Source organism: Eleutherodactylus coqui, chromosome 7 (assembly GCF_035609145.1).
Source record: "Eleutherodactylus coqui strain aEleCoq1 chromosome 7, aEleCoq1.hap1, whole genome shotgun sequence".
Taxonomy (NCBI): domain Eukaryota; kingdom Metazoa; phylum Chordata; class Amphibia; order Anura; family Eleutherodactylidae; genus Eleutherodactylus; species Eleutherodactylus coqui.
This window is the reverse complement of record NC_089843.1, coordinates 155,672,689-155,687,593: the sequence shown is the minus strand read 5'-3', so window position 1 is coordinate 155,687,593 and position 14,905 is coordinate 155,672,689. Positions and strand designations below refer to the sequence as shown.

Sequence of the window (14,905 nt, the reverse complement as noted above, 5' to 3'; positions counted from 1 at the left end):
GTTCATATTACTGATAGCAAGTAGGGGGCCTATTCTTCACTTTGCTAAGGGGCCTTGTGATTTGGGATTATAGGGTTGCTCTTATGTTAGAGAACTAATTCACCAAGAAGCCTCAGTTTTTGAGGAGCATGTCCAACAACTACTCACATTACATATAGCGATTGATGTGGCCCGTTCAGATTTCATAATGTTGTCAGTGCCATGCAATCCTAGAGGGACGTCTATACCTTTGAGCAGCACTCCCACGGGCTCTTTTTTCTAATTCTACAGACTTATAGGGAGGCCACCATTGTCACCCATTCTTGTTTTACAATGCTGTAGGCTTCTGCGCTCAACCTCCCACCAAGCCCTGAAGGTCTAATGCCTCTACAGGGTTTGTAGTCTTTGCATTATTCACGATATAGTGATCTGACTTTGGAAATAAATCGATTTCCTCTCACAGAATCTCTGTTTTTCTCTCAACCGCTGTAATTCCAATGGCACCCAGTGCAGGTCTCCTCTATATTACAGGTTTTAAAGGGAATTTGCCATCAGAAAATGATCTATTGTATAAATAAAGTTTTCAATATTGTTAACGAATTTTGGGTGTTTTTTTTCAGTGTTACAATTTATATATATATATATATAATCTTAAAATCCCGCAGTTTCCACACTGATCACCAAGCGTAATAATAGTGTAAGGGGGCTTGGTATCAGCCCTGGTGATAAGGTATTGTGTTGGTAAAAGAGAGGTTTGAAGGATAGCTCACATAGGTTCTGGGAGGCAATATATATGCTTTAAGTAGCAAACGTTAATGAGCTCCTGTTCTGTGGTGACTTAAGGTTGTGTGCCGATCGGCAATTACACAGGATCCGTGTTAGCGGTATTGTGTTAAAAGTCCAGTATCCGTACATCAAGTTTCTCAAAATCCTTACTCCATAACTGGGGTTTCCATCTAAGTCCGCTTTTGCCAGTCTAACTGGTTTCTCAAAAGTCCTTACCTGGTCACTAGTCATGTAGTCTCTGGCAGCTCTGTATCACATCAACATTGTCGGGCAGAAGAGAGGAGCGGAACAAGGAGGCAAAAATCTCTCCAATGCTTATATTCATCTTAGCCTTTATCTACAAGAAAGGTCTGCTAGTTGAAGAGCTCATACCCATAGGGCTAATCCTGTGCATCACAGTTTGTCTCACACAAGGGAGTATCCCTTACTCCTCACTCCACAATATGGCTGCACAGACTCAGGGGAGTATCCCAAGCTCCCTGCATTGTAGGATAGCTGCACAGTATTAGATGAGCATTCCCGACTCCTTACACTGGTAGCATATCTGCAAAGATTAACTACTTCCGGTCTCTTCTTCCTGCACAGCACTGTTCTTCGTCCCCTCCCCTCTTTGAAGTCATAGTAGTTTACAGATCACTGACACAACAGATCATCAAATGAACAATAAAACAGTTAACAACAATCATGCCCCCTTGCACAAGTCTGACACTTCCTGTTTAGTAGAGAAAACTTTTCAGCAGTCATCTCATTATCATTGCAATGAGAGGTGACACCTATATATAGATAACACAGGATCCACCATTCACAATAGGTGTTGCTCACAGCTCACCTGCTTCCCCTCCCTGCACATCTCATGATGCATGCCTAGAACAATCTCCCATTAAAGCCAATGGGACACCTCCTGTTCACTGTGTCTATGGCCCATCAGCTCTGCTGTAAATAATCTCTAAAGGCTTTTAACTGCAACAAAGGCAAGATGGCCACCCCCATAGTCATGTACAGACAGTAAAACAAACAAATCTACAATTAGAAATGGATTAGCAATATGGAAAATGATTCACTATCTGGTTTAAATTAATAAAAAAATAAGGTGATACATTTCCGTTAAAGAAGTCACTTAAAAGACACATGAAGCAAAGCATTTAATGTATATTTAAATATGTAAAGTTTATACTATATAGTCATTCAAGAAGTGTAAAAAGGTAATCAAAGTAAAACACATGTCTTAAAGTGGCAATCCAAATACAATCTTTGTAAAAAAAAAAAAATTAAAATCAAGCGCCTGGAAGAAGTTGTCGTTTTGCTGCAAACTTGTCCTGCAGTTCCATCTCAGTCAGATATGCGAATGATTAGAGTTGTGGTGTGATTAGATGAACAGTCTTGCCACTTGAGGCCCTAAAAGTGGTTCCATCCTTGGCCTATAAAGAGGCTCTCAGAGGCTCCTTGTGTGTAGTGACCTCTTCTTCTGCTTGTGTAGAGCTTGTTGACCACTAGACGCCTCTACAACGCAATCAAAGAGAATTTGTCCAGGTAACAGAGTCTGAGAGGGGTGCATTACAGGAATGTGAGAAGCTGGATGGTCGTATGGACAAATTGCCAACATCTGGGCCAGTCTGCCCAGACCGTTAGGAAGTGTTGGGACCAGTGATGCATGAGGGCACACGTGGCAACGGGGCTTAAGACCCCCTCGACAGATCACCAGTACACAGGATCGTCTGATTGTTCGACAAGCATTAGCAGCTTTAACTGGTTTGTTGTCCACCATCCAGAGACAGGTGGCACCATCATTATAGGCCACTTATCTGTCTAAACCATTTCCAGGCTCTTGGCTGAAGGACAATTGGTCTCACAGCACCCATTATGTATACTGCCTTTGACACCCACCCACTTTCGCTTCTGTTTGTAGTATTGTTCTGAATGATGAAACTGGACTGCTATGGGAGTGGAACCGGGCTGTCTTTAATGACAAATTCAGGTTTAGTTTGGGCACACATGATGGCTGCATTCGTACTTGGAGACTTAGGGGTTAGCGTTCCAACCCTGCCTTTGCTGTGAAGCCGCACACCTTCCCCTGCTGGTGTGATGGTCTGGGGGACTATCGCATACGACAGTTGGTCACTCCTCCCGTAGTAGTGGTATGAGAGACAATGGCAGCTCAGCGATATGTTCAGGACATCCTGCAGCCACATGTGTTCCTCTCATGGCTTCTAAGAGGCATTTTCCAGCATGTTAAGGCCCAGCCGCACACACAAGGGGGTCACAGGAATGCCTCCACAACACTGTCACATTTCCATGGCTGCCCAGTCAACAGATTTATCACCAATAGAGGCTCAGTTGCAGCAAATGTGGAGCGCTATGCCACAGGATACCATACAGAACCTGTATAACTCCATGCCCGCCCGTATCACATCTTGTATCCAAGCTAGAGATGGTACAACGGGGTACTAGAGCCTCCATGCCCGCCCGTATCACAGCTTGTATCCAAGCTAGAGGCGGTACAACAGGGTACTAGAGCCTCCATGCCTGCCCATATCACATCTTGTATCCAAGCTAGAGGCGGTACAACAGGGTACTAGAGCCTCCATGCCTGCCCATATCACATCTTGTATCCAAGCTAAAGGTGGTACAACAGGGTACTAGAGCCTCCATGCCCGCCCGTATCACATCTTGTATCCCAGCTAGAGGAGGTACACCAAGAAACTAGAGCCTCCATGCCCGCCCGTATCACATTTTGTATCCAAGCTAGAGGTGGTACAGCAGGGTACTAGAGCCTTCTGTCCGCCTGTAACACATCTTGTATCCAAGAGCCTCCCTTCAAATGTTCAGTTTTCTGCAATAAATTATCCTTTGGACTGATTTTTTAACCATTTACTTACATCAATGTTACAATCACAAAGTTAATTAGATTCTCACAACTCCTAGATGCTTGATCTTTTTCCCAATGAGTATATTTATTTACTTCGTTAGATCATTCAAAACGTAGTAAGTTTTCAATAAAAAGCTACATGCATGAAGCAGCCCTGATTATGGACTCCATGCGTGACTGAACCCATGAGGCGCCACAATAGCATCTGTACCTGTGAACCAGAACCAATCACATAACATCCAGCTAGCGGCCTGTCATGTATGTCTGCCAGTTAACCGTTTTGCTTCCACAGCTCTTGTTCTTAGATATGATTAGCACATGACATGCCCAAACAGTGCAACAACACTATGACAGCGAAAACCTGACAATCGCCTAAATGGCAACAGAGCTAGCCAGTTAGATTCCGCTCACTAGAAGACGTTTCTTCTCACCCACCCCGGGCACCTGAGGTGGATGTCTGAGAGAGAATCAACTCAACACCAGGGGGCGCCATAATTATGTAACAGCCATATCTAGACACTGACTGATTCCAATTGAAAATGTATGTTCTGTGTAATGTAACAGGGCAAATTAACATTTAAAGATTGGCTGATTTATAGAAAATCTTTACGAGGGGGCAGGAAAGGGGAATATAACCCACTTACTAATATATACTCTGGAGAAGTTCGGTGCTTTTTTTCCAGACTGTGAAGCCATGCCCTCTTCTTTGCGCCACTTTTTTCATTGCTCCTGTCCAGGAAATGGCAGGAGATGGAGGGTCATGTGACATGACACGTTCATCAGCAACTTCCACTCCAATACATTGTGCATACACTATATTTATACTACATACACTATTATTCTGGGTGTCCAGGACCTGTGCAGGTGAAAGCATTCAGTCATCACACTATCAGTCACCCCCTTTAATTTATGGACAACCCCTTTAAGTAACAGAGAGGCGATAGCATATTAGTATGCCTAGATGTATAACAAAGGTGAAATGCAAACTAGATGTGCAGAATGATACGTGTGTGTATAAGCGACACCCGTCTATGAATTACCCTGTCCGACTGACCATGTAATACAAGTGAGAGGGGACGGCATAACAACTCCTCACACTATTTAGCACATTGTAGCGTTATAATGAACACAGACTCCAGTGCATAAAATCCTATATTTATGAATTTGTTGATTAAGCCATAAAATATTCTGTCAGCTTTGCAAAATGCAACATAAATGTGCTTAAGCAAGCAATTAGACAAATTCTTAAAACAAGTTAATTAATACAAGTGAAGGGAATGAACATTTTTTGAAGAACACAGAAGTACTATTACTGTCATTACTCAGTGATCTTCCGCCGGCCCAGAGGCTCAGAATAGCACTTAATGAATGAATATTTTTAGCAGCTGCGGTAAATTTCACAGGATTTTTCTCCCCGAGTAAAAATAGGATATATGCAAAATAACAGAAAACACAAACCTCCATATCTGCAGGAAGGGCAGGAGAAGTGGGCTCCAAAATACAGTATAATGACAGAAGGTAAACGTTGGTAGAAGTTAAGTTTACCAACCCTGACAAATATTCACTACTATTCCATGATATTGGTCCACTACCATTGCAAGACCCTAAAACTAATTCCCCATTCTCCCTTGTTTAACAGTCCGAGGTCTGCATAGGACTAACCTGAGGAAGGTCCTCTCTCCAAGGGCCACATGGCAGTGGTATGGTCTCTTTCTATGGTCCCTCATATGGTCCCAAGTGCCTCAACCGCATGAGGCTGACACTCTGCGCACCCATGGGGGCCAATGGCCAGAAGAATCTGCCCTTTCACTAGAAAAATGTTCTGGCCACCGGCGGGCATAAATTCAGATAGAAGTTGTAGGCGCCATGTTATGTGAGCAACAAACACCATACACATATCGGTAAATGTACTGTACCTGATTACACGTATTGATGTCTACTCCTCCCTTTAGGTATTCCAGTACCTTGTCCAAATTGCCCGATCGAGCAGCTTTGAGGAAGCTGGTATTGCTGTCCGACTGTTAAAACAAAAAGTAAATTGGTTACATATCTGAAAGATTTTCTACTAACTAGAATGATCTAAGAATGGATATATCTACAATATAACAACTGAGCAACCATCCATAATAACCGAGGCATGGGTGTTCATGCAAGCCTGGCTGGGCCAACTCAACTATTCTACTAGGTCAATCAAATAACACATCTATATATACTAAAAGCAATAGTGAAAAATACGTAGAAGGAGGTCTAAATTCCTGGACAGTAAAAAATAAGGACATTTTTCCAGTCTGCATGAAAAAAATGGAGGTTTACGATTTTTCATTGCAGCTGAAGGCGCTTGTATAGATTGTAATGGAACATTCTGCACCAAAAACTCTATGTATGCTTTATAATGTAGAGTTCATATAGGCAGATACTTTTATGGAGTTTGGCTACAGTATATTCTGCATTAAATAGATATTCCCCTGTAATTTTCCATCATTTATGCAGCTCTAACATTCACATACAGCAGTCACTGCACTCCCAGTGGGCCTCAAAATCCATCATCACGTGGCATGTACTCTAGTAATATATCATTATTTTCTCCGAGGGGGATACGTCTAGGAATATTACCATCATTCCTAATGATGTAGCCATAGTCCTTTCACTGCCGCCATGAGTCTGATGCTATATTGGCCACTAGATGGGATACTTTTAGGGCAAGAATACCTTTGGAACACGTCATACAATGTCACATTCTAATTGGAGGTACATATAAATATAACCATATTCCAAACCTCATAATACGATCATGAGCACGAGACCTATGTCATAGATTTATGTGGGAAAGTTGGGTAATAACCGAAGCATCTGACTATAGCTCTCGAAGTGGTTGTCACCTCACATTCCATGGTTGCTAAATGGTGACACATTCTTCACTCTAATATCCCCTGGCATAAGTAGGCAAATTAGCTATATAAGACTCCAGAAAACTTCTGTGATAACCAATTAGCAGAATGCACCAAGGCCTCATTCACACAAGAGTATGAGTTTTCACACTGACCGCATTGCGAAGGAAAAATCGCATCAATGAGTCCCGAAAAATAGCCACAATTGAGTCCCGAGCTTAATTAGCGGTTTCTTGTCAATGCACACAAGCGTATCCTTGGAATGACTTCTAATAGCTTAAATAGCAGCAGCTGTCTTCTTCTGCGAGCACCAGATACAGGTAAACTCCCTCCCCTCCCTTGTATTTTCAGCTCCTACAGGAGTCTATGGGATCTTCAAGTGTTTTCCGGCAAAAGATAGGTCAAGACTAGAGATGAGCAAACGTGCTCGTTTAGAGCAATTACTTGAACAAGCATCGCTTTTTTTGAGTAAGATTTGGGGGGGCACGGAATCTTTTCGCCCAATTAGGCAGTTACTCAAAAAAAGCGATACTCGTTCGAGTAATTGCTCTAAATGAGCACGATCGCTCATCGCTAGTCAAGACCTATCTTTTCATGCAGCGAGAAAAAAAGGTAACCCTGATTTCCGGTTTTGTCGGTGCAGTTTTTTTTCACATGACTAACATCGCTCATGTGAACGAATGCATTGGAATCCAATGCTTCACAAGGTCGTCATTTTTAGCCAATGTTTTATCGCGGCTTAATAGCTGCGTAAAAACGCTTTTGTGAGTACTAAGGGCTCACTCACACGGCTGTGGTTTCACAGCGTATTACACGATGAATGGAGTCAATAAAAGAACATTGATTTTTCATTGATTCATTCATATCAGTGTATACACATGCGTGAAAAAGATCGCAGCATTCTCTATTTCACCACGTATCACGCACGAACAGCCCTATTGTTCTCTATGGGTAGCCTATGCAATGCTGTACATACATAATATAATGCGTATAGGCGACGTTGCATACACAACACCACTATGAGACAGAGCTGGGAATTAAAACAAGAGATCAGATATTACTGACAAACAGCCATACAATGTATCAGCTGGACTAAAGATCAGCCCAAGAACCTACAGTATACTCAGTATATGGGGTCAGATGTTAATACTACTCTTCTATGCATCATATTCCTAACACCTTATCCACACATGTATCCGACCCCCCTGGTATGTATTGTTGCTCTGGCTGCACAGATCTGCAGTCTTTACTATGATTTGCTGAACAGACCTCTAAAATGTAACCGCAAATCATAACCGTAACAGCATTTAAAATATTAATCATTTAACTAATGGCTTTCATGAGTGACCTGCTTTCCGTGCTAAGCAATTACTAATGGAATAAGCCCACACCTAGATGCCAGAACCCTGCTCCTCAATGAGCGCTAATATTGCCATAGCAAAGGAGGCTGGCAGTCTTCTAGATCTATTCTGTATATATAGATGTGAGCACCCGCTGCTCCGAGTGCTGCTGTAGGCAAATCCTATCTATTTGGCCCATTTACTATAGGTCAGGGGAAGCTGCACAGCCAACTAGTAATCCGCATTGATGTGTCACCCGTCCCCCCTGATGCTTAGCCAATCGTGTAAGCAGATAAAGCACAGCTCAGCTGAGCAAGAACTGCAGAGAGGACGACTGCTGCATCACACCCACAGAAGTGTCTGCACACAGCAGACTGCACCACCAGAGACACGGCCGCGTCACGTCGACGCCAGCACTAGACGTCACACAGTGACCTGATCGCTGGGCTCTTTCTCCTCCGCACCTTGATCCTTTTTCTCTGCAGTCATACAGAACACCCCTCATCTGCTGCACTCGGCTCTGCTAAACCTGCGCATAGCACATCAGTTGTGGAGCTAATGAACAGTGACGCACTCCCTCTAATGGCATCTGTCACAGAGACCTCAGATACCTGCCACATGACTTGTTTACAAATAAACATTGATTAGAAAGTCATAACAAAAACAAAAACCAACTAAAGGATATAATTGCAAAACAACAGCTATGGATGTGTTAAATCTGACCATGACTAACAACTGTACAATGCATCCAGCAGATTTTCTTGTGATTGGCGAATGGCGTAAAACAATTCTATTGTGACGAAAATACGAAATTCTGCCATATTTTTATAAAAGAATCTGTATTCCCTAAAATGGTTTCTAAAGGAAAGGGAAGTTCTATAAATCCTCATATAGGTTGAGTATACAGTGAGGACGGCTGCACACGACCGAGTCGGATTCCGGAAGTGGGATCCTGCACCGGAATCCAACCCTGTGCCTGGCCGGTGACCCCGTGTAGCTGCATTTTCCAACGCTGTTGCTAGGCGATGCTGCGACCTTTCCACAGCATAAATGTTGGAGCAGAGTAACAGAATTAAAACTTGTTTTTCCCCCTAATTGATTTCAATGGATTTTAAAAAACAAACAAAAAAAACCCTGAAAAATATTTGCTTGCTTCTGTTCCATTAGGATTCAATTCTTAAGGGGTTAATTCACACGGGCTACAAAATCACGCAGGAGTCGGCTGCATGAAAATTGTATGAGCAGACAATTTGCCGCTATCAAGTCCTGAGCTTAATTAATGGTGAAACTGCCCATTTCACACGATTGGGAGCTGCGATTTCCTGCAAAAGATAGGTCAAGACTAGAGATGAGTGAGCGTTCCTGCTAAGGCAAACTACCCGAGCGAGTAGTGCCTTATGCGAGTACCTGCCCGCTCGTCTCTAACGATTCGGGTGCCGGCGGGGGAGAGCGGTGAGTTGCGGGAGTAAGCAGGGAGGAGCGGGGGGGAGAGAGTGAGAGAGAGATCCCCCCCCCCCCCCCCGCAGCTCCCCGCCCCCCGAATCTTTAGAGACGAGCGGGCAGGTACTCGCATAAGGCACTACTCGCTCGGGTAGTTTGCCTTAGCAGGAACGCTCACTCATCTCTAGTCAAGACCTATTCTTCACGAAGCATGGAATATCAGTTGCTGAATTCCGCAACTGATCTCCTATCTTTTTTGTTGCAATTTTTTGATGCGGTTAGAAATCGCTCATCTGAAGGTTTCCACAAGAAACTATTGGTTCTACTAGTAGCGATTTTTTTTTTTTAAATCACCCCTTGAAGGAGACCGAATGGAACAAATAGCTCTGCAGTGCGTCTGTCTGCTCAGACTGGGGATAGGATTTCAACCTGTATTTATACACACAAGTGTTTCCATTCACTGACGGCAAGCTTCAGGGCTGAACTCTCCCAGCATTCCTTGATTTATCACTGTCTGCACACAACTTGCTCTGCATTCTGGGAAGATTTTATATTCAACAATGCCATAAGAAAAACTACCCCTCCTACCCCATATATATCCACAGCTCAGCCAGAACTGTTAGCCTGGGGGTGCGATACAGACTGTAACTCATTATCACTAGAATACAAGTCATAAACGGTTTTTACAAAGTTCTCCAACTTTCATGTGGCTTGTACCTCCTGGTAAATGGTAAGAACAGGGAAGAGCGGAGGCGTTCCTGTTCAGTATTGTATCCAAGTCCAACAACTATTATATCATGTAGATGATATAATAAGGTTATCAGTAAAGGACATGTAATACAAATAGATGTCCAGCAATAAGAGTCTGAGCAGCAATCCAGATAAAGGCAAATGAAACGGAGAAGCTGTGAATCACTTGCATTGCTACTCCTACTGGATTCTAAACCAGCAGCGGCAAGCACAAGCCATTCATGCCAGCTGGGTCTTGATTTTCTGGCAAAGCGTAACTCTTGTAACAAAGTATATACCAATTACAATAAATTGCTACCTTGGGCGCTGGAATAATCAAGGTCTAGCGTGCATATGACCAGTTGTCATACCCACTGCACAGCTACAGAGTATTAGATCTGCTATGAGCCCTGCTTGTATAGCACCTTCTTCTAGCCCGGCGGAAATCTTTACATACATACTGCTTTAGCTGCTCCTTCCTGTCACTGAGATGCACGTTGGGTTCTCACAGACATGACAACCAAATGATTGTTTTTTGCTATCAACAAGCCCAAATCTGATAAACTTGAGCACAAAAATAAGTGAAATCACATACAGAAGTAGCAAAGCTGAATTGGTTGTTGAACCCTAATAACTTACTGAGCTGAGCCGACTTTACGGGGTCACTTTACACCATATGGCAAACCTCAGAAAGCATTCTGTGATGTAAAATGACAAACTCTTCTCAACTCATTAAAAACGAGTATACTCATCACAGACATTAATGCCATATCCACAGCATAGTCCAGCCAGGATGGGGGTCTCGACATACAATATCTATGGATGCCAGAAGGGGGGTCCTGCATCTAGCAGGCATTTATTTAATGTGTGGATATGCCATAGGTGTCTGTAATAAGAATATGCCTTCAGCTTGGATGAACACCAGGAATGTAAAGTACAGATATACGTAGATGGTGCCAATCGAATGTGCCACGACGCATTATGCCATTTAGTGTAGGCGGCCGTTGCACCGCTATGGTAATGCCGTAGTACACCATGATGGTTATTTTAATATTTGCTGCAATTGTAGATTTTTGAGCATTTCCTTGTGGGTCTATAGCTTCACACAGGCCATGAAAGCTGTTCAAGTGTATGAAAGTGAATGATAGAATCGTTTAGTCTAAAGATAAGCCAACAACTGAATGATGAATGACAATCACGTGCTTCTGGTTCATCGTTCATGTCTAAGGGCGGGAGCCAGCAGTGGATTCAGACCCTGCCTGTGGCCGGCAACCCTGCTTATCTTTCCGGGTCTTCTTTTTTCTGTACTGCGTATGTGTGCAGAAGCGCCGGATGTTACACATGCGCAGTAGAGGTTTTTTTTTCTTTCTTTCAAACTCCTGTGGATGGACTGCAAATCGAATGGCTTCCATCAATTTCAATGGAAGCCGTCCGTCCAGTAACCGCAGCAAAATGGATCACACTGCGATTTGCTTTCCGCACCGATAAGTCCGCAAAACAAATCCGCATGCTTTAATTCAGCTAGGGACACCCATGCTTCCCTATGGGCGGCTTGAATTACGGTGCACCCGGGCGGATTCCGCAAATCAAATCCACCCATGGACATTGGGCCTAAATATCATTGTTGGCTCGTGCAACATAAAAGCACTTAGAATGAGTAATATTAACCCTTTGACTATGTAAATAAGAAAAGATCGGAGCATTGGGCACAAATTGTATAACTAGAGTATTTGCAGCTCTGAAAGCATGAAGGTGACATGCATTGTACGATCATGAAGGTCACAGGTAGACACGAGCCTGGCGCAGTGAAAGGCACCTGCAATGAAGCATTCATGTTTCCCATTGAATTAGGCATGCATAATGTCCCTGCCACTACAAACGCCTACAGGCAGAAAATCACATGAGCACATTGATCACGGGGATAACATCAGGAGCCGCACATGGAGAACTAATGGAATGTCTTTTAATCACTAGCTCTAGTTACATTCTGCATTTGTGTTCCCTGCTTTTAATTATGCAGTGACCAGGATTGTATATATATAAAGCCCCCCTCCTGGTCAGGATAAACAAAGATGGCCGCGCTGCTTCTCCGCCTGTCTGATGCACACTGTGTATCAGTATGCGTTGGCGGTGTAGACACTACGTGCTGCTCTGATTGGTCGGCGCTGCTAAGAGGGATCTGTGACATAATAGCTGCAGATTTCTGCTGCGGCTTTGCAGGTGGATTCTGCGGTGGAATCCGCCATGTAACGTACCCCGAAGCCTCCTCCACACGCACTTTGCGGGTTTCTTTTTTAACCCAAAAAAGCATGCAAAAACTAGCACTTTTTTAAAGGATACACATGATACATGCATTTTATACAAATCACATTTTTACTAAAAAAAAAAAGCAGTGTCTGAAACCGCCAACATGGGCAGCATACAACACCATTGATTTGTACTGGTGTATTCAGGGACTGAAATATCCCATTAAAGCCTATGGGATTGCGTAAAAATGCAGCAAATATGCGCAGCATGCGTATTCACTACATTTTCTTAAACACACATGTTGCCAGGAGACGGAGAAGAACAAAACCCGACATCAATCGGACCTTCTTGTTTTTTGCTTTGCATGTAATAAATACGGATGTAATATGGACATAAAAAACGTATCAAAAACGCATGCAACACGCATAAGTGAGAAAAGTCGTGTGCTTCCAAAAACCTCAGCTGTACATGGCTACACTACGTTCCAATAACGGACCATAGACCCAATGATACACATTTGTAGAACACGGATCCATAACCTCAGGGCATGAGCCCTATAATGAAGCCACAGTCTGCAACTTAAATCCTAATATGACATAACACCATAATTAGCAGTTCCATAATGAAATCTGTGCAGCACCGCAGGATTACTGTAGGATCATCCCCACCCCTGAGTTTACATTTTCCATGGCTCCATGGAGTTAGTTCTCCAAACATTTGTAAAAGGCGAAAGACTAAAAGATAGGGAATGGCTTGCCATGCAATTCTCTAAAACAATCGTTAACTCAGGACTGAACTTTCCTGAAGTCCCTTTCAGTTCTGTACATGAGTAGTTTTCTGTTATTATTGCCTCCACTCCTGAGAATCTGAACAATCCGTCCTTTGACTCATCCACAACTAAATAAATGTTCACTACGTGTTATGGCTTAACTATAGCACATCAGTGAACAGGAGTGCAAGAGTTGTGCCCCAAACATGCAGAACTTGATTCCTTCAATTAACAACCCTTCTACTTTGTGCAAATAACTAATATAAAAGGCATGAAACCGGAAACAGACGATCAGACTTCATGCAGTTACTACAGACTGTAGCTTTCCTGGCAGTTACATAGTTACAGCTGCAAATCTAGCCATCAATCATTCGTTTATAAAGATAATACACTCCATCCCATCCTCATCGCCATGACCACTGCTTCCTCTCCTTAACCCCATGTACTCACCATAGATTCCTGCTCTGAGATTTCTTCGATATTGTACCCATAGTAGTCCAAGATTTTCTCCAAATCCCCGATATTTCCAACGTGACTAATGGACTTTGCAGTGTGACATGCCTGGCAGAGTGGTGCATTGCCCATACCGCTTTAACCCTAAACTGTGGACTTGTCAGCAGCGTCAGACATCCACGTGCAAATCAGGCAGCCGGTGTTCACTACTCCTCTCAGTTTATTTCTCTGCTTACTAGAGTTTCTCTGGGGTTTCATCGCCAACAACTGCAGTCCTCAGTGACCATTTCCAATTCGGGCACTGTCTGCCTATTTTTACACCTACTAGGCCAGCTATGCATGTAAATGTAGTTAGGAGGGGGCTGCCTGCCAATACACAGCCGGCCTTCTCAGCACATGGCGGAACAGTCTGCCAGTGTGAAATGCCTCTCTGTGCTTGTGAGCCTATTGAATTACTCTCTGTGGGCCATGTTTTGATTTTTTTCCTCTCCTCACTGTCTTTCTGATTATGTAACAAATGGCGCTGATTGATTGCATTCTCCTAACACGCAGCCTCCCATCCATTTCATTAAACCATTTACAAAACTTTAATGCAGTTTGAAGGGGCGGATATTCTGAAGGGAGTCGCTAAACAATACGTAAAGTACATTAAACTAATTCCACAATATAAACTGCACAATAGACCTCTGAGTCTTGAAACTATGTTGTATTGCAAAGGATTGTGGGAGGACGTAGAACAACCGTAAATGTACAGGGATTGTCCTCTTTGCACATGTATACATGTATCCATCCTACCTGGTCCCGGAGCAGATGGTGGCGCTATACCAACAATAAAAGTGCAACGGGAAATTATTTTTACTTAAAGGACTTAAATTAGTTTTCCATCCCATCACAAGTACCTTGCTACATGCTCCCAGTATTAAAAAAAACCCCAAACTTTACAATATATGGACTATGCATGACACAGTGGACAACATATCGCCTATTAGCAATGTCAACAAGAAGTAGTGACCAGTAGAGCATAATTGTAAAAGCTATATGTATAAAATTACTTGTTTTATGTTAGTGTGGTTGAAAAAAGGCCCTTTAATTAGGTCATTTAGAAGGCGTTTCAAGGCAAAAATACTTTTGATGACCTACAGGATAAGTCAATAGGAGATTGGCCAGGATGTGCCGCATGCAATCCCACCTGTTCACCTGAGCAGGTTCCTGCTGTCGGTGCTGCCACAAACCGGGTCAGTGTGGAAGCTACTACTCCAACCCCTGTGTAGTGGTCAACACTTGTAACTGCAGGCTGAGGTCTCACTGAAATAAATGGGAGCTGCTCCTGCGACAACATGTGCTGACCGCTACACAGGGGTTAAAGAGGCAGCTTCTGCTCCGACCCTATGTGTACCGGTACTGACAG

At 43.2% G+C, this 14,905-nt stretch overlaps 1 protein-coding gene across 17 annotated transcripts in view; it reads right to left on the bottom strand.

Moving 5' to 3' along the window:
* The window catches only part of ANK2 (ankyrin 2), a 491,615-nt gene that overhangs the window by 185,898 nt on the left and 290,812 nt on the right, over positions 1 to 14,905 (bottom strand). For 10 of the 17 annotated variants that reach the window (XM_066573863.1, XM_066573861.1, XM_066573871.1 and 7 more), the window contains exon 2: positions 5,548 to 5,649. In XM_066573863.1, the coding sequence (XP_066429960.1) occupies positions 5,548 to 5,649 (102 nt within the window). Of the gene's footprint in view, positions 1 to 5,547; positions 5,650 to 13,494; positions 13,780 to 14,905 lie in introns of those variants that run through there. The other 7 variants (XM_066573854.1, XM_066573858.1, XM_066573855.1 and 4 more) reach the window with 2 other exon arrangements.